General features: G+C 34.9%; 1 protein-coding gene across 1 annotated transcript; it reads left to right on the top strand.

Moving 5' to 3' along the window:
• The first annotated feature begins 1,923 nt into the window (after positions 1–1,923).
• On the top strand, positions 1,924–20,100 carry LOC150097467 (peroxidase-like). Its single transcript, XM_090406930.1, has 14 exons — positions 1,924–2,110; positions 5,878–5,983; positions 7,457–7,674; positions 8,556–8,729; positions 8,978–9,145; positions 11,432–11,533; positions 11,897–12,019; positions 12,194–12,435; positions 13,966–14,098; positions 14,297–14,424; positions 14,505–14,707; positions 15,696–15,865; positions 16,143–16,251; positions 19,989–20,100. Exons 1-14 carry the CDS (start codon positions 1,924–1,926, stop codon positions 20,098–20,100), a joined length of 2,175 nt encoding a protein of 724 aa, XP_090263056.1.
• Positions 20,101–22,781: the final 2,681 nt, after the last annotated feature.

The raw sequence follows: 22,781 nt of genomic DNA, 5'->3' as shown, positions 1-22,781 counted from the left end.
GATAGTCATTAGCATGACACATGTACCCGTCCGCATTTAGATTTCCGTGTAGTGTCACGAAAGGGAAGTCCATTCCATGAAAAACATCCCTACACTGTAACGTACCTCCTCGAAATTTCACTGTTGGCACTACACACGCTTGCAGGAATCGTTCTCCAGGCATTCGCCACATCCAGACCCTCCCATCAGATTGCCACATGGTAAAGCATGATTCCTTACTCCAAATCACACATTTCCAGTTGTCCACTCTCTAGTGACATCGTTCTTTACATCACTGCAGGCGGCGTTTAGCGTTAACAGGAAACTTTTCGGTTTACGGGAAGCTGCTCGACCATGGAGCTCCATTCCTTTTAACTCTCGACGCACAGTCATGGTGCTGGCTGGACAGTTAGTAGCACTGCGAAACTCCGGGGTGATTGTTTCAATCGATGTCTGGCGATTTCCACTAGCCACCTTCTTCAACGCTCGATGGTCCATGTCTGTCATTAAACGCGGCCTACTCGACCGTGGTTTTGTTGTGGTTATGCCTTCACGTGTCCACTTCACATAACGTCACCAACTGTCGACTCGGACAACTTGAGGAGGGTTGAAATGTCTCTGACAGATTTCTTACTGATGTGTCAACCAATAACTAGTCCACGTTCGAAGTCACTGAGCTCCCTTGACCTACCCATTCTACTCATACCTCCTATCATTGAACAACACACAGCTCCGTGCCTCCTTTTATACCAGAAAGTGAAGTCGTAGTGACATCTAGATGTCAGTTGACAGAAGCGTGTCCGTCATCAGATAGTGTATTGTGTATTCTAGCGTCACGTATATAATGTTTATTGAATGGGAACAAGACAGATAAAATAGTTAATGTACGGGCTTCCTTCAAATTTTTTTGATTATTTTCATCGAGAGTTGAGCTAATTGCAAAAGTGTTCAAAGAAACAAGCAAAACATTAATAATTTGTTTGAATATACATACATAGTTTATTCACAATATCATGCAATATGAAAATGGAAAAGAGATTCATTTTAAAAATTAAATATGGTAAATTATGGTCTTCCAAGTCTCTCTATCTTGAGCTAACTGGTAGATGTCAGACGGGGTTTTGCAGTTCAGCCTGCTGATGGTTTCACATATATATTGCCAAAATTGTTTGAATGGACTTCCTCTACTGCGTTTGCCCTCTTCTGGTTTGTACAGGATGAGGGATTCCAAAAAGGGCGAGATTTCAGGATGTCTGAGTTGATGCCCAAGCCATTTGAGTTGTAGTTTTTTTACTATATTGACAAGTGGTTCTTGCTTAGCCAGATTTAGCACAGCAGAGTTAGTGACGCGATCCATTCATCTGTATCCAAGAATCAGTCTGAGATATGTAGTTCCAAAGGAGTTAATTAGATCTGTAGTTTTGTTTTTGGTGCTTATTGTCCAGGTTTGAGAACCATACAAGAAGATAGATCTACTGGTTGCATGGTATGCTCTTTATTTTGTCTTCAACGATATTAATGATGATTTCCAGATGGGGCGGAGTTTCTTATGGAAGACTAGAGCCAGTTGTGTACGTTTTCTGATATATATATATATATATATATATATATATATATATATATATATATATATATATATATATATATATATATATATATATATATATATATATATATATATATATATATATTTGAATATAAAAGAATTAAAAATTAAATAGATCGATGAACTGAAATAAATGCAGAACTGCATTTAGTTCTCATCGGCGAATTACTTAAATCTAACAGCAGTTTCTTGCAACCAACTATTCTTTCAACAGTTTAATTTAATTAATTTATTTTTTAAACTTTCAATCTTTGTATTGACTTATTTAAGATTCTTCCACATTCCTCATATTTCTTAATTATTTTTATTTCATTAGTTCATCTTTATTAGCACTGACAATGCTTTTACTGCTGTCAAATGGCGGAAAGCATCGAAACTCGGCGACAACAAAGCGTCCACCTTCTACTCCTCTTCAAAATCAACTTCCTGCCTCGAAATGTGCCCTCGTACTTCATCACCATTCATCTCCGTATCAAGGATTACTCTTTCACATAACTCAAATGTACGTATTGCATACGGAATTTAGTAAGTATTTCAAGTATTACCTGATTCCTGAGGATCGGGTATAACCTACCCGATCCTCAGAAATCAGGTAGGCTCTACCATCGAAATGTTTAATGGTGTGCTATTTACTACCATCAAGCCATTGCTCACTATTAGAAGTGTATTTATTTATTTACATGTTTTGTTTGTTTGTTTCATATTACATTTTGCTAGTATTTTCGTGCACAAATTCTGAAGCAAATTTCAAGTCTTAATTGACAATGGCAAATTTTTATTTTACTATGCACATATCGATTTTTTTTCTAAACTTATGATTTATAATTGAAGAATTTTGCATAGTAAGTGAGAACAAAGAAACAATCTCTTGTGTCTATCGAGTTAGCGTATGTATAAAGTGCAGGACTGTCTTTAAGCGGAATATGTTGGTAAAGGGATAATTACGCGAATAGTTAATTAAACATTCAACTGTGATTACGTGTAACTCTGTTTAAATTCTAATTTAAACGGAATGTAAATGAATGGCAAGGTAAAAATCACGAGTCTCCGATGTGCAGTAAAGATGGAGTCTGATTTTTGTTTTTGTCTTTTTTTTCAAGACGTCTTACAAATTGAAGATGCTTGGAATTTGTTCTGATTCGAATGCATTCCATTGTAGTAAACAAACAGTGGCTTTTATTGTCTGAAGTACAGAGGAGGGTAACAACAGCAGACACTTTTCTGATCCATGCAATTGATATGGTAAAATTATTAAGAACTATTTCGAGGTTGTTGAATTAAACCTAACTGCGAAGGAGAACAACAACTTAAGAATTAACAATCAGAATTCAGAATGCACAAATAAGTCTCTGTCTGTTGGAAAAAAAAACCTTCATTTTTGTATTAATAAGGCCATGATTTCTTGGTCTGCTAATGTCTGTATTGGTGGTGATCTCGATATAGCATGTCAGTTTGTCGAGGATAAAAACGAAAGTTTCCTGAAGCAAAATATTTGCGGTTCCGCATCAGACCTGAAAGCGAATCTTAGCGAGATTCATAAATCACTCATTCTTATGCGCGATTAAATGCTCCGTGATATACATATTAGTAATGGAGTTATCGCATATTATAAAGAGCATGGTGTACAAGTGGATGAGGCGACATAATGACAAGAGATAAATCTAAAAGTATTCCCACCGTTCTAAAAACTTAATTCAAAAGTAACAGTTGATGTGAGAGACAGATTTTCTTAGTGTATATACTAAGGAAAATGAGATATTTGTTTTTTTAAAGAGCGAATTATTGCTAAGGTTGTTAATACATTACTGTCTTCTATATCCGATGATTCGTGATGAAAAACTGATGTGGAACATGAAGATGTGAATAATATCAATTTATTATATCCTTCTTAAAATACAGAGTTTAATCTGTGGCTCATGGCTACAGTTTCTTTGTTGTAATAAACACAATAAAATAAATTCTCTAACTTATTTTATTCTTAAAGGGAACAGATGTAGTTCCTTTAGATCTAACTATATTTTTAAAATTAAAAAAAAAAAAATGAATGCTGCCCTTCAACCACTACTGATTACGGTAGACAAGCGCCTCCGTTTCGTGGTCCTAAGCTGAATATAATATGTTTTACGGTCGATTTTTTTAAGATACTGGTTTGAAACCCGAGTTTTCGGGAGTTGAAACAATACTTGTTCTTTTCCAGAGATTGCCTAACTCGGGAAGCTAACCTCTGACCGAAGAAAAATCTAGAAAAGTTTCTTGTATTTCGCAACTAGAATCGAACTTATATATATATATATATATATATATATATATATATATATATATATATATATATATATATATATATATATATATATATATATATATATATATATATATATACAGCGATGCTTGCAGTCCTCACACTAATTCAACACATGATTCCGCAGTTTCTTAATGGGTGAATGTTACCTAGCATGCAATTTAAAAGAGCAGTTTTCACCTGTCGTATACTCTACTATTTTGTTCTCCTCTTCCATGAATATTTGCTTGTGTTCTTGAATCCTTTATGAGGGCTTTTCAACTACTGAACACAGGTGTTTTCTTCCATTTGAGCACTAAAATGCATTGAATAATATTAGAATTAGGATAAAGTCCAACGTAAGAAAACGAAGTTTATGCAGTATTGACAAAAGAAAACGAACTGAAGACTGAAGAGCAAGACGATATCTCATAACAACTATCTATTTATTAAAAGTAATTCGCTTAAAATAATAATGATAATAATTTTTCACAGTAAAGGTAGTTTAACTGAATAAACAAAAAAAAATTCTAATAAAATTATTCTGCATACATGGAATACCAGTTACACTAATTCTATGCTTTCTAAATATTTTCGTAATGCATTTTTAGTTTTTGAAGTATTTGAGAGCACAATACTTTTCGGAAGTTTATTCTTATAGTTTATTGTGTCTAACCTAGATTAGCTGTTTATTAGTTTACAAACTATCAATTTTGTTAATTATGGCTATTAGTTATGTCTTCGAGTAGGTGATATCTGAGAAAATGTAAAGATATCCTTATAATTCAACTTGTGTATTATCTTAACAGCTTTATTGACTTCAAGTAATTACCCTCTTTTGGCCTGGTATCCATGGTTTACAACTCAAAAATCGATATCAGCCGGATCAGATTGCATAAATGGACTAGATTAATCTAGTCTAACATATATATTCAGAGAGAGAGAGAGAGAGAGAGAGAGAGAGAGAGAGAGGTAAAGACATTTTCACCTTTTCATATAAATAAAAAAGTGCACAAAACAGAATTAACTGAAATTAAAAATGGTTGATAATAATACGGATATCTTTAATTTGTTTCTCAATTTACGTCTTATAAATTTTGCTGGTTTGTATTCTTTAAAATAAAGTTATTAGATTATCAATACTTAAATATCCTTATAATTGAAAAACACTGGAAACAGGTTTCCCTTATAACGAAGACATGCCAATGCAACGCATTTTAATTACAGTGTAGTTTTTCAAGTACTTGGCCTAGTAACCTGTTTTAACAAAGAAAAGTAAGCAAAATGTTTGAGCACCGTAAAAATGAGAAACAAGTTAAGCTTATTATTATTGACCATTTTTAATCCGCTATCCGTTCAAATCCATTCACCAACTGCAAATGTTTGGTGACTTAATTTGAGCACTAAAGAAACACCATACTACATATGCAAGATGTCCACTAGAGGTCGCTCTGCATATGTATTAAAATATGACAGTATATTAACTAATTTATTATTGTTTTTTAATTGCAGAAATTCCACAAACAGAATGCAGACCTGCATCCGATACTCAGACATCAATGATGCCGTTTCTATGGCAAAACAAAAATTAGGTTAGTGAAGATGAGAATCCATAAGAAGGGTAGAAGATGTGCTTTGTCTTTGTTCATTTTGAGAAAATGCATACGTTACTTTTTGTTAGTGATTAATATATGCAAGTTTAAATTCGCTATATTTAATTAATAAATATAGTATTAAGGATTTTTCCTTGTCTTTTGTACATTTTAACTTGAGTTCAAATATTATAACTAGTACAGATTAGGTAAAGTAAGTCAGATAAAACGTAACTAACGGAGCTATTACTAGATTAATGACGACAATAATATTCCTTCCGAAGCCCTTCTAAAGTCTTCAGATAATAACAATATAATTCAGTAAGGGAATTACGCAACATTGTCCCGAAAAAGAAACTGAAAATTTCTGAAAAATCCCGTTTCTGCTTGTTGAAAATATATCCTTTTATTTTCCTTTGCAGCGTATAAACATCCCCATGGAGTGGACTTCACTTTAGAGCCTTCTTTTGGAGACATTGACTGCACAGCAGAACTGACTTTGGAAACGACACGAATTTTAGCCAAAAGGTAAAATTTACGTTTCAGTTTTATAAGGAATGAGATATTAAAATAAAATAAAAATTTATGCTGTTGATAATACGCTTTACAGCCAGAGAGAGAGAGAGAGAGAGAGAGAGAGAGATGAAGCGATCGGAACAGGTATACTTCAATGAAAAGTTTTTGCCGCAGTGTACAACCAAGAATAAAAAAAAAAATTAAGTGGTATGAATGAGTTCTAATAACTGAATCAGAACGATATCTAATAACTAAGTTTTACGTAACAAAATACTGCATATAAATTTGCTTCAATAAATAGTTGCTGTACTCGTTGTTGGTTTACAGATGCAGGAAATTAGTGTACACCCCGCGGTTAAAGCGAACTGTTTGTAGTTTTTCTCGCTTCATTCATTGTCAGTTTAATTTAAAATAATTCACAGTACGGTACATATTTTTGCCCTAATAAATGTCCGGAAAAGGCGGTAAAAGTCTATTTGAGAATATAAAATCCTTAAAGAAATGGAAATCCATAACATTAGAAGAGAAACACGAAATTTTAAGCGTTTACGAATCTGCCATGAAATTGATAGATTTTGTCTCCAAATTTCATTTGTCTCATTCTACGCATACTAAATAACAAAGAAAAACTTTGTAATATATTATGTTAACTATTATAGTTCGAAACTGTATTTCCAAGAAAGTAACCGTACATATGGTGCCTATAAAAATTCAAGATTCGATTTACGATGGCTTGCTTAACGACGGCTTCCAAGAACCAATTAGATCGTAAAAAGGGGAGACTACCGTATTTGAACCATTAATAATTTTTATTCTAATATTTCACTCTGTCCTATCAAAAGCTGCTAATTCTCCTATAAAAGGTAGGTTATTGATTTTTTAAAGATCATTTCGATTCCAGATAACAGCATTTCGAAGGAGGAGGAGGATTGCAATGTAATGTCATTTCGGGAAAATGTCTGTACCTGCCATTCAGCAGAATTAAGCATCAGTAAGTCTGCAGTTGGAATCTTGCTAAATGGTCTTCGAGAAAGAAAGGTGACACTTGGTCTGAGAGTCAATTAGACAGGACAAAAATACCAACTGACACCAACCGAGCATTGGAAGATGCAAGCAGCCACAGGAAATCCCATAAGTGTTTCCACGATACACTGAGAACTGCATGTTATGAAGTTCCACCGAAAGACTGCAGTCCCCATTTAACAATGAAGACTGCAGTCCATATTTAACAATGAACACAGTGCCAACTGGCAAATAAGCCAAGGCATACTAAAGTTTACTACGTGGAGCAACATAAATTAGTCCTCTGACGCGAGAAGATATGTTACATTCTCTTCCAACCGGATATAAGTGTATGGTCAACATTCTCCAAGAATGATTATAGAATACTTTTATCTCTCTCTCTCTCTCTCTCTCTCTCTCTCTATGTGTGTGTGTATGTGTGCGCAATGCCTCACATCTTACCTCACAATTTTTCTCTTTCAGGTTTTCCTTGACCTCCAAAGAAATCGTAAATCGTCTTCCCTTAATAGACATCTCCAAGACTGACCTTTGGAAATACTGTCCTGCTTATCTCAAGCCAATGCCGTGTACCATAGAAAGATATCGTACCTTCACTGGTCATTGCAACAACATCATTCATCCTTCCTGGGGAGCTTCCCAAACTGCTTTCGTGAGATTTCTTTCCCCTGCATACGCCGATGGTAAAGTGTTTCCTTCCATTTGTAAAATACAACTTCAACTCTCTCTCTCTCTCTCTCTCATGTTGTTTCAAAATCATTTCAAAGTTTTGCACACTTTGCACGTGTCGCCAAGGGATGATGTAATAGACTTATAAGACTGGATACTTCGCGAGACTATATGTTTCACGCGAAGTGTCTTATAAGTATATGAATGACAAGTATTTTCCTGCCCTCTGTGCTACTCCGACTTCTATATGTCCTTTAAGTTGAAAGAAACACTCTGTGTTTAGGCTTATCAAAAATTTCAATATAAAAGTTTGCATAAGAATGAAAAACTTTCCAAAACTTCAGGCAGCAGCGATAAAGCAGAATTTCGATTATACAAGTACACCGGTATATACTGAAGAACTGAAAATACATTTTGTTAAATAAATAGTTAGTTTAGCAAAACAAATAATAAGTGCAGAACGTATGAAACGAATCTTTTATCATAGATTGCAAAAACATAAATATCTTAAATGTAATTTTTGAAAATTCCTTTTTGAGATTTGTTTTCTGATAGTAATTCCGAAAGCACTAATTATGGATGCGTGATCGTTGTTTACATCTTTTAAGCTGCTCCACGCAAAGTATCTTGCTAATTAATAACTAACTATTTCCTTAGTTGAAAACTTTTAATTAAGTGCAACCGAACTCACGCCACTAATTAAATCTGTAATTTAATTAATTGATAGTGTTTTCGTTTTATATTTGGGAGAAATGCGTGGATGTGTTTCGGTGATCTTGTTGTTAGCTGCTGGATTAAATGCTCGATTTTCCTGATACAAAAATATTACATTTCTCACGTATTCAATTACCGTGGTAAAACTTTTATGTGATCATTGTTTTTCTGTATTATTCAGGCATTTCATTACCAAGGGTGTCTGTAAATGGAGATGTTCCACTTCCTTCTCCAAGGCTAATCACTTCCCGAATGCACAAAGACCGGGATGTTCCAAGCAGCGATTTGACGGTACTTTTTGCGTCTTGGGGTCAATTTCTCGATCATGACATCTCCCTTCAAGCCATACCCAGAGGTAAGATCTAAATTATATTTATTCCAGAAATATATAAAAGCAAAACCGAAATCCTCGATGTGAATTTTGTTGATTTTTAATTATTGGTCGGTGTCTAAATAAAAAACAAAAAATGGGATGTGAGTCACACGCGTATCACTTGCTTCAATAAACCTTATAAGACACTGGTTGTAAGATTATAACTTAATGACTTATTCTGTTAAATATCTTTTTATAATGGTAAACCCAAAATATTTTCTACATCTTAGATGAGGATGATCTCGACTTTCCCTGCTGCGGGATCCCTAAGGAAAGACAGCATCGCTTATGTGATACAATCGACATTCCTGTGGATGATCCCTTCTATTCCAGACATGGACAACGTTGCATGGATTTCAAAAGGAATTTAGCTGGGCAAAGACCCGGATGTACTTTAGGTAGGTGATGACGTCACCATTATAGGTTTCATCTGTTTCAGTGAGTTCAGAAAAAAAAAACCAGAAATCAAATAAAAACATAGAAATCAACACAGTTTAAAAAACTTTAACCAACTGGGCAATGAATCCTGTGATGCAGGGACGGGAAGTTATTACTTTGAACAATTCACTGACAGTTCGCACTTTTCAAACAGTTGAATTCTAGCTTGATAGCCGATGTGTGCAATAGGCTGTCTTCCTTCTGGTCAGTGATTATAAATTAGAAACGGAAAATCCTGAAGTTTCAAAGCATATGTGATCTTGTCGCTCTATGAACAGCGTCATGTGTATTAGTGGCATCAGTTGTATACCAACTTCTCTACTGCGATCGGCTAGCTTGGTTTTGTCGTAGATGTTGGATTGCCCTGAAAACTAAGCAGATTCAGTAGATGCTCATGAGAATATTCGGAAACTCTTATATCAAGAAAGAAAATCAAAATGCTTAACGACCATAAATAAGTTTTCTGCTCTTTAAGATTATCTTCTAAGCATGAGTGAAACCATTGAACAAGGAATTTTCTTTTTCCAAGTTGCGGTAGGAACTAAAGTGTCCTACTAATCGAAGTGTAACCTAAGTGTGGGAATTACTGTCTCTTATACGCTGCGCAGTAGGGTGACTTTTAATAGTGTGATTAATATTATCTTGCTCCCTTTGGAATCAGAACTAATCCAGTGGTATTTGTAGTAAATATCTGATTAATGAATTAAGCTTAACATTCGGTCACTACTTCAAAGATTTTAAATTTAATGATTCAATGCAATTTAGGAGCACATTTATATAAATGTACTCCAAAATTGTTTAAAGGGATGGTTTTTATTATTAAGAAACCAATTTTTATCTACCTTGGAAACATATTTGTTGTATTTTAGTGCAAACTTTGTTCTAAGATGTAGAATAAATCTGAGATCAGTGCTACTGATTAGATATCATTTATTTTCTGATGTTCAATTGGTAGAGAATAGCAGCTAGCTGCTAACATATTTGTACTATGTCATTTCCAAAGCTATCATTGTTGCTAAGAAATGAATGCAAATTGATAAGAAGCTTTCTCAAATAACCACATTAAGGCATATGTACACTGTGCTGCCATCTGGTATAGTCAATCCATATCACTAGACATGCAGTTTAAATTCAGTTAGATCCTCTTGCATTATGATATATTAAATGGCTCCTTCTATATTTGGTGAAAAAATAAAGGAATTATTTTATGGTTTTTATCATTTTATCATTATTGTCTGTGATTTACATGAAATAAACCTCGAGTTTCATGCCACAGTATTTCTACGAAATCTCATATATATTAGGTGTGAAATTTGGGTTGCCTTCCAATATTTATTCAAATGAATTATTAAAAATCACATCAGAACACTGTTCGAAGTGGTCTCCAATTCAGTGAAGTTCGATACGTTCAGCATTAGTACAAATTCTTTAGAAATTTATTTCTCAAGTGACCCTTAAATATTTTTTTTTTTATGTTGGGCCCATATATAAGAGGTTGGCTGGTCAACCTACAGTACGTTAGTACCGTATATGGGTAGTGGGTTGGGAAAGGAAAAACTTGTTTCTCTTATATTTGGTTTTTAAAAGCCTGTATGTGCATTCCTTGAGAAATACGTCAGGGAGAAGACTGTTCCACAGTACAGCAGTAGCAGAGACTAAACGTCTATGTGAAAGTGAGGGGAGGGAGTTGGTGAGAGATGGGTCATTTATCAGTCTAATTGCTCTTCTCTATATTGAGTCAAGCATTTTTAGGGAGCTTTTAGGAGCTTCACTCCAAATGTGAAAGCAGTATTCGATAGTTGGGCGGGTTTGTGATTTGTATAAGATTAACAGCTGTTTAGAAGTGCAGTAACGTCTTGAGCAAAAAGGAAATCCAAGTTTTTTGGAAGCTGAGGATGCAATGGTTGTGATGTGTTTATGACACGAGAGGATTGATGTCAGGGTAATTACAAGAAGAGAAATCTCATCTTGTCTGGGAATTTGAGTGTTATCAAAAATAATAAGGGCGCTTTCTAATTTACTCTTTTATGTTCCACATCATTTACGTAACAAATAATTAATGAAGGATTTATTAGACCAGATTGTTTTTCTGTTATGGAGAAGAAAGGCTAATAGTGTCAATGACGTGTATTATTTAATTCTGTAATTAAGCAATAATATGTAACATTTTTTCCATAATATGGAAAGAATTATTAATTTTATTAATTTAATCGAAGTTGTATTTTCAATTCCTAATTTATTTTCAGGTCCCCGGGCTCAATTTAATCTTGTGACCTCTGTCCTTGATGCCAATTTCATCTACGGATCAACCGAAGAATTAGCAAATAAGTTACGTCTTCGAGACCGAGGTAAGTGAAGAATAACTGCTGATGAACCCACATTGTAAAGGGTAGGAAATAGGCAAAATCAGCTCTGTTGGCGATGAGTAAGGAATGCAGCGAATCATAATTTTCGTAACAGTTGTTAACGTAATGTGTATAAAATAATAAATGTCGGAGACCGAAAAAATTACATTGGTGATGATTAACAGTAATCCAGTGTTGAAGATAAATGATCCCGGTTTAATAGGACTCCAGCTAAAGTCATGCAATATTTTAAAATCTACAGAAGTATTCACTATAGTTATACAATCAAATTGCCACAGATTTTTTTTTATCAGTACAAGACGGTATATCTAATTCGAAATTACTCATAAGCTAATATTCTTTTAGGTCTCATGCTTGTGTGGGACGTCTTTGCTGAGCATGGATTGAAGCCTCTTTTACCTCCACTTTCAGAAAACACCGAAAGGGACTGCATTGGAAGGCCCCGCCATCTATTTTGTTTCCTTGCAGGTATGGCTGAAAAGTAATAATGAAGAAAAGGCATGATCATTTGCTAAAGGTAGTCTTCAGCTAAAATTTAGTGATACTATGACAGATTAAAGTGCGGAGAGTTAAAAATGCTTCTCGAATATCAAAAATTTGTTCCTTTCTTTAACGAACTATTGACCTCAACTTCATTTACAGGTGATGACAGAGTGAATGAGCAGATCCATCTGACAGTTCTGCACACGCTATACGTGAGGGAACACAATCGCCTGGCGGAAGTGCTTGGTCACCTGAATCCACATTGGAATGATGATAAGATTTATCACGAGACTCGTCATATTTTGGCTGCATCAGTGCAACACATCGCCTACAATGAGTTCCTACCATTGCTTCTGGGACCGCAGCTCATGAAAACTTATAATCTCACTTTGACTACAGAGGTAAGTATAACTTCTAAATGCGAAACACCCCTGCCTCTTCAACGAACGTATCGATTTCTTAATTATATTTTTTATAAACATGAGAATTCAAAACTACATTTCTCTCAACTTTGGAAGAATTATATATAGAGTTAAACAAAATAATGGAAACACACGGTATTGAACCACCAGTTCAACCTGAATTCTTTTTGGAATGGATCCAAATAAGTTTTTGAATAGTTTCTGGTGTTTCAAATCTAGTGATTGCACTTTCCAAGGAAGATGCTGAAGCTCACCTTCATGCTCTCCAAAGCACGAATGTATAGTCCAAGCTGTATGAAGGGAGGCACTGTCGTCTTGGAATGTTGCATTGTTGTTGTTTGGAAATAACGTTTGGATCACATGGAATGAACTTGATTACCCAAAATGTCCAAATAATCGCTTGCAGTAATTCTGCCATGAGGAGTAATAATGGGACTAACAGAATACCGAAATATTGCTCCTCAGACCATCACAGAACCGACCCCATGTTTTACTGTTGGATCGATGCATTCCAAATTGTAGGCTTCCTGGGATATTCTCCAAACGTAAACTCTTCCTGATGTAGGAAACAGCGTAAAGGGCTACTCATCTGACTATATAACACGTTTCCAGTTTTCTAATGTTCAGGTTTGATGCTCGTGACACCATCGTTTACGCATCTCAGCATTCTTTTTAGTAATTAGTGGTTAAGCAATTGCAGCTCTAACGTGGATATTGGATTTATGAAGTTCACGTCGTACAGTTTTTGTGGAAACAGGTTCCGAAAGAAAAATATTCAGTTCTGCTGTCACCTGTGCTGTAGTATTTCTGTGATTTTTCGAAACAATTCTTCTCAATGTCCGATCATCTTTCTCCGTCAATTTTTGTTTTTGTTTTTCGCCAAATGTTTCTCTTCGATGATGTTGTCTTTCCATGATCTGAGTATACCAACATACTTTAGAAACTATCAATCTCGATACACCTAATAACGTGGAAGTTGTTTATCACTCATGCTCCAGATAAACGCGCATCAGCTATTTGTCCTCTTTCTAAGTCGCACATATCTCCCATTTTCCGAACTTTTTTAACACGAATTCTCACTCACTATAATCACTAATGCACTTTCATGAGAACTACGGCGCGTAAACAAAACGAAACAAGGACGTAAAACATTTGGTGCTACCACCATAATTTTTTCAATGTAGCCACAACAAATAAATTATATTCCTAAATATCTTAGTGTTTCCATTACTTTGTCCAACCCCTGTAAGCGCTGTTTTTGTTCAACTGTTTAAGAGAAGAATGTTTTATGTTTTTATTTTTAAATTCGTCTGACCGGAATCCACAAAGTTTTATAATGCCAAAATTCTAAACCTAGGAACGGGTACCAATAAATACATGCAATAATTGTACGTATTTATTGGTAATAAAAAGTCCGTATATACCATGGAAACCATAGAAATTTCTGAAATTAATGACAAATTTATATATCTATCTGTGTTTGCTGCTCATCTTGTTTGCCATCCTTAGGGTTACTGGAATGGTCATGATCCTGAGGTGCACATGGGACCCTCGCATGCACATCAGACTTCTGCATTTCGCTTTGGACACACTCACATCCAGGGAAGAATCCGTCGCTATAACAAGCACCACGAATTTGTAGGTAAAATATTCGAACATTTTTTCTGAACTCGTTTATTAGAATCACTTTCCATTTACGAAAACATTATTGATGAATGAAACCATGATAAATAGCATAACAAATACTGGAATCCTTTCAATCGTTTATCACGAAAGCTTGCATACTTCATGAACAGATCAACTCCCTGCCTTAGTTTCAAATGCTGTTCGTTTATTGCAGATGCTATAGAACTTCATCATCTTCTGAGACAACCATACATTTTATACAAACCTGGGATTCTAGACGAGCTGGCAGGTGGCTTAATAAACACCCCGGCACAAAAGTACGATCCTTTTGTGACCACTGAGGTAAGTAATGCATTACAATTATCCCTGATGATTGCAGTATCTGTTTAGCATAAGAAATTAAGAACTGTATCCTTTCTCAGCTAACCAACCGTCTGTTCCAAGAGCCTGATCTTCCTTATGGAATGGATTTGGCTGCATTGAATCTCCAGAGAGGACGTGATCATGGACTACCTGGTTACAACCATTACCGAGAGTGGTGTGGCCTCCCTCGTGTACAAAAGTTTGAGGAGCTAGAGCCGTGGCTAATCAATGGAACGTCTTCTAAATATTCCCAGTTGTACAGGTAAAAGTTTTTGCTCTCAATAGCGGGAAATTCTTAGATGTACTGTGTTAGTTTTGATTGTTTACAGTGAATGCTAGACATCGTATGTTATTTAAAACATTTGGTTATTATTCTGCGTTTGTTTCATTGCTCTATTTGTATCTTTTGTCTTGTTATTATGAGAAAATAAAGAATGATTCTTTGGTTCTGCAAATTTAAAAACGGACAATTTGAACTCATCATTATTCCATTCTCTGTTTGGGCAAAAATATTTTGAAATAAATAACTAAGTATAAATAAATAGGCAAACATGTCATTGCTTAAGAAAGAAATAATTTCTTTTTATGACTAAACCGGGGGGGGGGGAACTGCTTGTGCTAATTACTGTGGTGCTGAAAAGTAATAGCCTAAAATTTCTATGTTTGGTTTCTAGAGCAAAGTTTCGGATTATGTAAAAAATTAACAAAAAAAAAACAATAATTTAAAAAACCCTTAGGCCACCTATGATACTAATGTACTATATATTTACAGCCTTTCATGGGGGGGACATGAAAAATATATTGTTCAATGGTAGATGGACTTCATCGAACGTTGCGAAGCCAGAGCACTATCCTACTAACTTCGGGCCTCGTGGCTTGAAATAAGTTTGGACTGCATCCTGCTCAGCAAACCACTCTTGGTTTCCTGAGAATGGTGGGGTGCATCCAAACTTATGCTTTTACCTGTGCTGCAGATTTCTGAGCTTGGTTTCCTAACCACACACAAACCAAATGTGGTTTCCTGAGCAGGGTGGGTGCAATTCATTCCCATATTTGGTCTTCAAATTATCTCACCCTCAGTCCACCCACGATACATAAGAATACATAAAATACATAAAAGTTAATAGAATTCGAGTAAGAGATATAAGTGTGTGTGTGTGTGTGTATGTGTGTGTGTGTGTGTGTGTGTGTGTGTGTGTGTGTGTGTGTGGTAAAATCAAATGTACACTGAATACTACGTGTTATTTCAGATATCCTGATGATATTGATCTCTGGACTGCTGGAATATCGGAACGCCAAATGAATGGTTCTCTTCTGGGTCCAACATTCTCATGCATCATAGCGAGGCAGTTCAAGAATTTAAGACATGGAGATCGCTTCTGGTACGAAACTCCTGGATTTCCTTCATCTTTTACTGCAGGTAGGACTAGCTAATTTCAATTTCTTGATCTTCAATAGGACTCAAAAATAAATACATCCTATGACTCCAGTTAATATCTAAAATTCCAATCATGTAGTATATTACGTTTCAGAATCTACTGACCAAGATTTTCAACTTCTGCTAAAATATTTCTTATAAACTTTTTTACATATATTTACTAATTATTGATCTAGTCAAGTTCTCAGAACTACTGGGAAAAATAAAATATAAAAATAATTTCTATTTAGTAACTACTTAATACGTCTGATTTTTACAGAGCAGCTTCAAGAAATTAGGAAAGTGACGCTCAGCAAAATAATCTGTGAAAATGCCGATCAACTACCTACAATACAAATGTGGAGTTTTCGTTTACCACATCCTGTTAGGTGAGCATATTTTGTCCTTGAGCTTGTCGTTTAACGATTAAACTGTTTCCGGCTTGGATAGCCAAATGTATAATTCTACAGCTCTCCATCGAATAGGTCGTGGTATGTGTTCAAATCCCACATGGATGTTTCATGGATGTATTTAGATGGTAAATGATTTTCATTATTCAGTGTGAGACAATCACCCGCTTATTGCAGACCAAATAGCTTGCAAACCTTCCATGTTTGATATGTCTAAAGCAGGGTTTAGAAATTATCTAATCATTTCAAGACACCACCAGCTGTATTAATGCTCCGAAGTTTTAGGTTTATAGCCTTTCGTGGATGAAATTAATATATATATATATCAAAGAAATGGCAGAAAACGGCACTTCTAAATGTAATGCAAGTCTTAGGTCCAAACAAAAAGTTCATATACCGATGCCAAAAACATCATAAGCAACGCAATTCCTCTAGAAGCTTTTATAATAGTATGAAAATAGAAGAAAACGTACCACCCAAACATAAGAGGTTGCCGCGTCGCACTATCAGATGTAATCATAGCGCAGTGACGAGGACCATCCGACATTTGGAATTCAGTTAACAATGATCTCAGTTCGAATTCCCTTTAGGACTCATGACAGGTGTTTTTCCTTCCTTCCTTGTGTTCTAAAGAATACAATTCATTTTTTTTTACTGTAGAACACAAAACCTGAACTGTGAACACTTGTAATTAACTATTAAATTTTTTTCAAGCTTCTATTCATAATGTAATCTGTTGTTTATCCAAATGTCCTTAAAGTATTAACTGAATGAGAATAATAATACAAGAATAATTAAACAATCTGATCTTAAACTCTTTTCTGCCTCACGTAATGAAAATTTTGTACACTATTTTAGAGACCAAAGAAATGTTTATTTTCCTTGTCGAAAATTTAATAGCGAAAAGGTGGAGTAAGTTCTGATCAGTTTCCTTAGTATTCTCCATAATGCAAAGCACATCTCCTTGCGGACATGTATGATGCTATGCATTATGGGAAGGGGTCACCACCCAGACATCTAGGTCTGGTTCCCACTGGCGAGACCTCAACAAAGGTCGAAACCGGTCTTGGTAGGGATTCCTTCCCATACTGCATAGCATTATACATGTCCGCAAGGAGATGTGCTTTGCATTATGGAGAATACTAAGGAAACTGATCAGAACTTACTCCATCTTTAACCACGAGTTGCCCCTGTCCTGAAAGGTTGCTTACGCTTGGATCCGCCGAAACTTTTATAGTTTCTATATTCGGCACGAAACTCTTGTTCTGATCAATATCCACTTAATTTGTATAATTTCACTCTCTTATTTTCCACGTGTCTAACAAAAACTGAAAATATATTTTCTCCTTCAAGTTGTAAACTTATTGATTACTAGGATTATCAGAATATTGGAACCTGGAAAATGAACAAGGAACCGTTCAAAAATAATATAAGAGAAACTCTTTAACGCTTACAGATCTCCTGAATAGAATATGTGGTGGGAAAGACACACACTCGAGTATTGATAGAAAACTACAGTTGTCGCAATCTATTAAAAAGCAAATGCAAAGTTTCCTATCATTTAATATTTGGTTACAATACTGCAAAATTTATGAGAACAAAACTACTGAGAAGACAGGTGAGGAACAAAATGGATTCCTGAATGCTAAAACCTCCGTACATGGATATATATATATATGATGTACAGAATATTGAAAATAAATTTCAATATTCTGTACATCACCTAAACCTCATTACTGTAAAAATTAATATGAAAATACGAAATCTCGAAACCAAAATTATGATTATTATGATTTTAAAATAAAGGAATCGTTCAAAGTAAAATATATATTGGAAATGCAATTCTTGAGCAAGGAAACTGTGTTAACTCAGTTATAGTCTGACTTACAAAGAAAAAAGTGACATTACTAATAAAATTCAAAAGTATAACAGAGCACTTTGAAAGTGTTCTTAATTAAGAAAGGGTTAAATTAAACAAAAGTACGGAAGCATACCAGAAATAATGCATACGAGACATTAGCAAGACCAAGCCAATGGAAATGAAATTCATAAGAACTGCAGGATATACTTTATTGGTCAGGATAAAAAATATAACGACATAATGAATAAGCTAAATATGATATCTGCATAATACAATATATCTATCAATATAGACAAAAATGATATGATTATATGATTACAATATGTAAAGAGAACGGACAGGAGCAGGATACCTCGCAGATTCTTTCATACATCCTTAGAGGATTGCTAGAAAGACCAACTAACAGTTGGCTTGAAACCGTAACAGACACAGATCTACTACTTAACAGGATGATGGTGAAAAAATAAGAAAAACTAAAGAGGGCTAGTTCGTGGGGTCATGAAGATGGCTAATATTAGATATTTCGGAAGAATGCTTTGAAGTGAGCCAAATTAAATTACGAAATGTCCAGTGTAAAGCTTTCAGTGAAGCTGCCTGTCATCGCAAGGTTTCGCCGTGCAGTTTTTACATTAGTCTTTAGGAAATATTCACCGTATGTTTCAAGGATGCTACTACTGCTGGAGAATATATATATCTAATTATTCTTGTCGGTTTATCGGAATGCACTGCGCTATTGACGTTGATCAAGACTTCTGAAACTTTCGGGTTTTCATCATACATCTAACCTATAGTAAGGAGAAGAATATTGAATTATCATAGATAATGCATACGAATGAATAAAAAAGCCCATGTCGGTCATATTAATCTCACCACTAGATGGCAACCACAGCTATGTGTTCAGTTTTTAATCATTATTTTACTTAATAATGAACAAACCCAGATCATAATTGCTGCGAAGTTGTTTTTTAAAAACATTTTAAGTTTTTATGTGATTCCTACTCAATAAACGTTCCAATGTTATAGCACATCAATACCTCGAGTGGGTTACGGTTTGTTGTTCTATTTTTTTTTTATTAACTTTATAACTAGTTTTGTATTTTTATTTATTTTTACCCAGTCCGGAAACCCTACTCTAGAAAGCAAACATGGAACTTTTTGCAAGCCACTTCAATAAGCAGGTCGTTGGTCTCACTGAGCGATGAAATTCATCTCTCTCAGCTAAGGGTAATCACAAACATCCATGCCCACAGTGGGATTCGAACCCGCGAACTGTTTGTTGGTGAAGAGATACGTTACCCATTCGGCCATCCAGGCTAACATGTATTTATATTTTCTTCATAAATATATTTATTTGTCTTCATATTTTTATCATAAATTTATAAATATCACAAGTACGAAGAACTCTCAATATCAGTAAACGAAATTTTATTGAACTGATTCTGAAAAAAAAACTATTTAAAGCAATATTATTTCACAATCTAAATAGAAAGAAGTTAACTATTAGTGTGTATTTTTTCCTGTCGTCTTTCATACTCAGGTGTAGAAAAGTAGGTTTTTGTATTTGCTACTTTGTACAATAGATCTCTGTGCGCAAACCATTCAACAATTCTCCGCATTCTAGACAGGAAAGATTGATGATAATTACCAACTGAAGCTATGCCATCAATAATTGTTGATTAGTAAATAAATTAATCGGCTCATATATCTCCATATCTACATTGCAATGTGCGAAATAGAGTGATCCAAAGTAATTTGTGTCAAGTACTCCAACTTCTTAAAGTAGAACTCACATAAGTGTTATATTTTGGGCGTAGTACTTGCTCCACTTACATAACATCTTATTCTCTATTTTCAGCAATCCCAGAGTGAAGTGTAAAGACCTACCAGACATTGACCTCGGCTACTGGAAGGAGGATCCCTTGAAGTTTGAATTTAATGTCAACAAGAAAACAAAAGCTATAAACTGAGTGCTTTCAGCCGACACCCTCTGACAAACATAACAGCGAATCTTTCTGTGTTAACTTTGCATCAACATAAAGCTGAATAAAGAACGAAGAAGCTTATCATGATAAAGTTAAAAATACTCCTTTCCTAAATATTCACAACAACCACAATGCAGTTGCAATGACGAGTTTCATTGTTTGTTTTAGCAGTGGAGTTCTAAAATATTGTACTTTTATATGTTAAACATAAACGTAAATTCTCAGTTATTACAACAGAGATTCCAATGCTTTCTGCTGGAAACTCGGAGTTTTCTAAAAATAAAAAACAAAATGGAAAATCGGCCAGAAGAACACACATAAAACTTAGCAGATTTAATACACTGGTCTCAAAGTCTTAGCTGATTCGGCAGTAATTGCAGTTGGGTTAACCAAATCTAATACATACACGTTGCTGCAACTAACTGCAGTTCAGTAAGTTTTGTTTTTATAGGCATGTAAATACCTGAATCTTACTAGCTGTCTCTGTTTCTAAATTATCTCGTAAATGATCGAGCACTCAGTTGACGGCTGACATGTATTGTGTGTTTACTAATTTAATTTTAATTAAAAAATTTTATACAACAAAAAACTTAAATTGCATTTCAATCGATCTACTAAGACAGGAGGAAGAAATGTTTATTTTCAAATTAAAATCAAATGATAAATTAAGACGACCTTGTCGTATTCATTTTCATTATCAGTCTGATAATGAAAACTTAGGTGGGAGATGTATTAGACAATATATTAGAGTGGTATTGACGGAATTCACAATCTACACCATTTTTACTCAGTGAGCAAAAATGGCAGATATCGAACAATGCGTACTGCATCGCATCGTATTCGATGGAATATAAATGAACTGGGATCCGGAGTATATCTCACAATAGTAATCGCGACGAACTGCTTCATCCCAGTGTAGTTTATTTCATTTATAGCGCTTTGTATTTATTTTCTGTGTCATAAACCTCTCGTCTTATGAATGCCAAGTTGCAATTTTTCATCTATTATGCAGATAAATTAACTTTCCTTACTATCATTTTCTCTAATTTGTAACTCTCTTTTATTCCTAAATTGCCCATGCAAACGTTTGGCGGAAATATAAGGCAGAAAACTACAGCATTGGATAACATGATTTCACGATTATAGCCTTGTCTTGTCATAAGCTTTTCACGAGCCATTAAGGCTCTTTAGCTGGGGACTTCACAACCGCGACCGTCCCGAGGATAAAGTGCTTGGTTCTATGCCCCCTGGTGTGCCCCATGTCTGTCAATGCCTGTGTTCACGGGGCAGGTTTGCCTGTTCTAGGGACGAAAAACCCGAGTTTCCGGGTGAAAACCCCCCCCTACCTCCGTATGAGACCAGCTAACCCTCCTTTCACGACTATAGCCTGAAAGGTATGCATATATGTACTTGGGGGGGAAGCGAATCAACATCGAAAATCTGTACAGTCCAATCAAGTTTTTTTATCACATTATCTTCAAAACATGCGTCAGTGCTGCTTGCAACATAACGTGGTGCATGATCGTGCTGAAAACAGACGAGTCTGTTTCACAAAACTGTCACGATATACGGAGCATTTCATTTATTCAGAATTGTTAGGCCTTTGTAGCGTTCAACCTTTTGTTGAAACAACAAAAGGTTGGAACAACAACCTTTTGCTTCCACCTTACAACCAAAAGTTCGAATCCATGCCATGAGAAACAGTAGAGTTCTATGTATTTATCATGATTAATATTTAATTTACGTGCAACTGCTCTTCGGTGGAAACAGAGACAATGTAATAGATTACTTGAACTGCTTCCTCTTTGTTCGTTTCTACAACGGACTGTCAAGATGTTCATGCTACCCTCTGGTATCTTCTTGGGTAAGTTATACAAGGTCTTCTTCGTGTGGTATTCTTTGGTGAGGTAGCATCGTTACATTTCCGTTGGCTGAAAATATTGCCTACTTTGATTTTGTGTGTGTGTTGTAATTTTTTAAAAGTGTCACGAATGGTAAGGCCACCGATGTGACATCTCTTTTGAAGTAGCCCATACTTTTTCCTTACGTCCATTGATATTATACCGATGTACCGTCCATCTAGAAGTATATCTATTTGCCTTATGTAATATAATAAGCTGCCTGTAATGAGAGAAATATATATGCATGTCTCATTCTTAGAATAAGATGCTTACCTTTACTTAAAAATACTTGACATTTTTCCAAGTCTCTCATAACAGAATATCTCTAGTTATTTCAACCTAATGTATGTCGCTATTCGTGTTACGGCAACGCAATTAGACCTTCTCAGTGAGACCATTACATGACATTTATGTTCACTTGCTTGTTTCACAATAACGATTTTGTAATAAAAAATGGGCATAATTTTCCCGTTCTCTATAAAATGAAAACTTATGTTTGTAAAATCTTCCAAGAAAAAGTTATTAATGAGTGAGATTCCAGAGACATTTTCTTCTTTGGTTCTGCGAACTTAGAAAAGTATCTCTGAAAATAATTTCATAAAATGATGTTAAATAAGAAATTATATAAAATCAATAACCAACAGTTCAAATGTGTGGAATCCACATCCTATCTATTCTATTGATATTTCAACACGTGTCGATTGATACCGTTACTACAAAATTATTCAAAGTTATTCAACAAGAAATTGTAATTCGTGATTACTT

The sequence above is a fragment of the Typopeltis vanoorti genome, chromosome 17 (assembly GCF_054136105.1).
Source record: "Typopeltis vanoorti isolate ZY-2024b chromosome 17, IOZ_Tvanoo_1.0, whole genome shotgun sequence".
Lineage (NCBI taxonomy): Eukaryota > Metazoa > Arthropoda > Arachnida > Uropygi > Thelyphonidae > Typopeltis > Typopeltis vanoorti.
The sequence above is the reverse complement of the archived record's forward strand: the minus strand, read 5'-3'. Positions and strand labels throughout refer to the sequence as shown.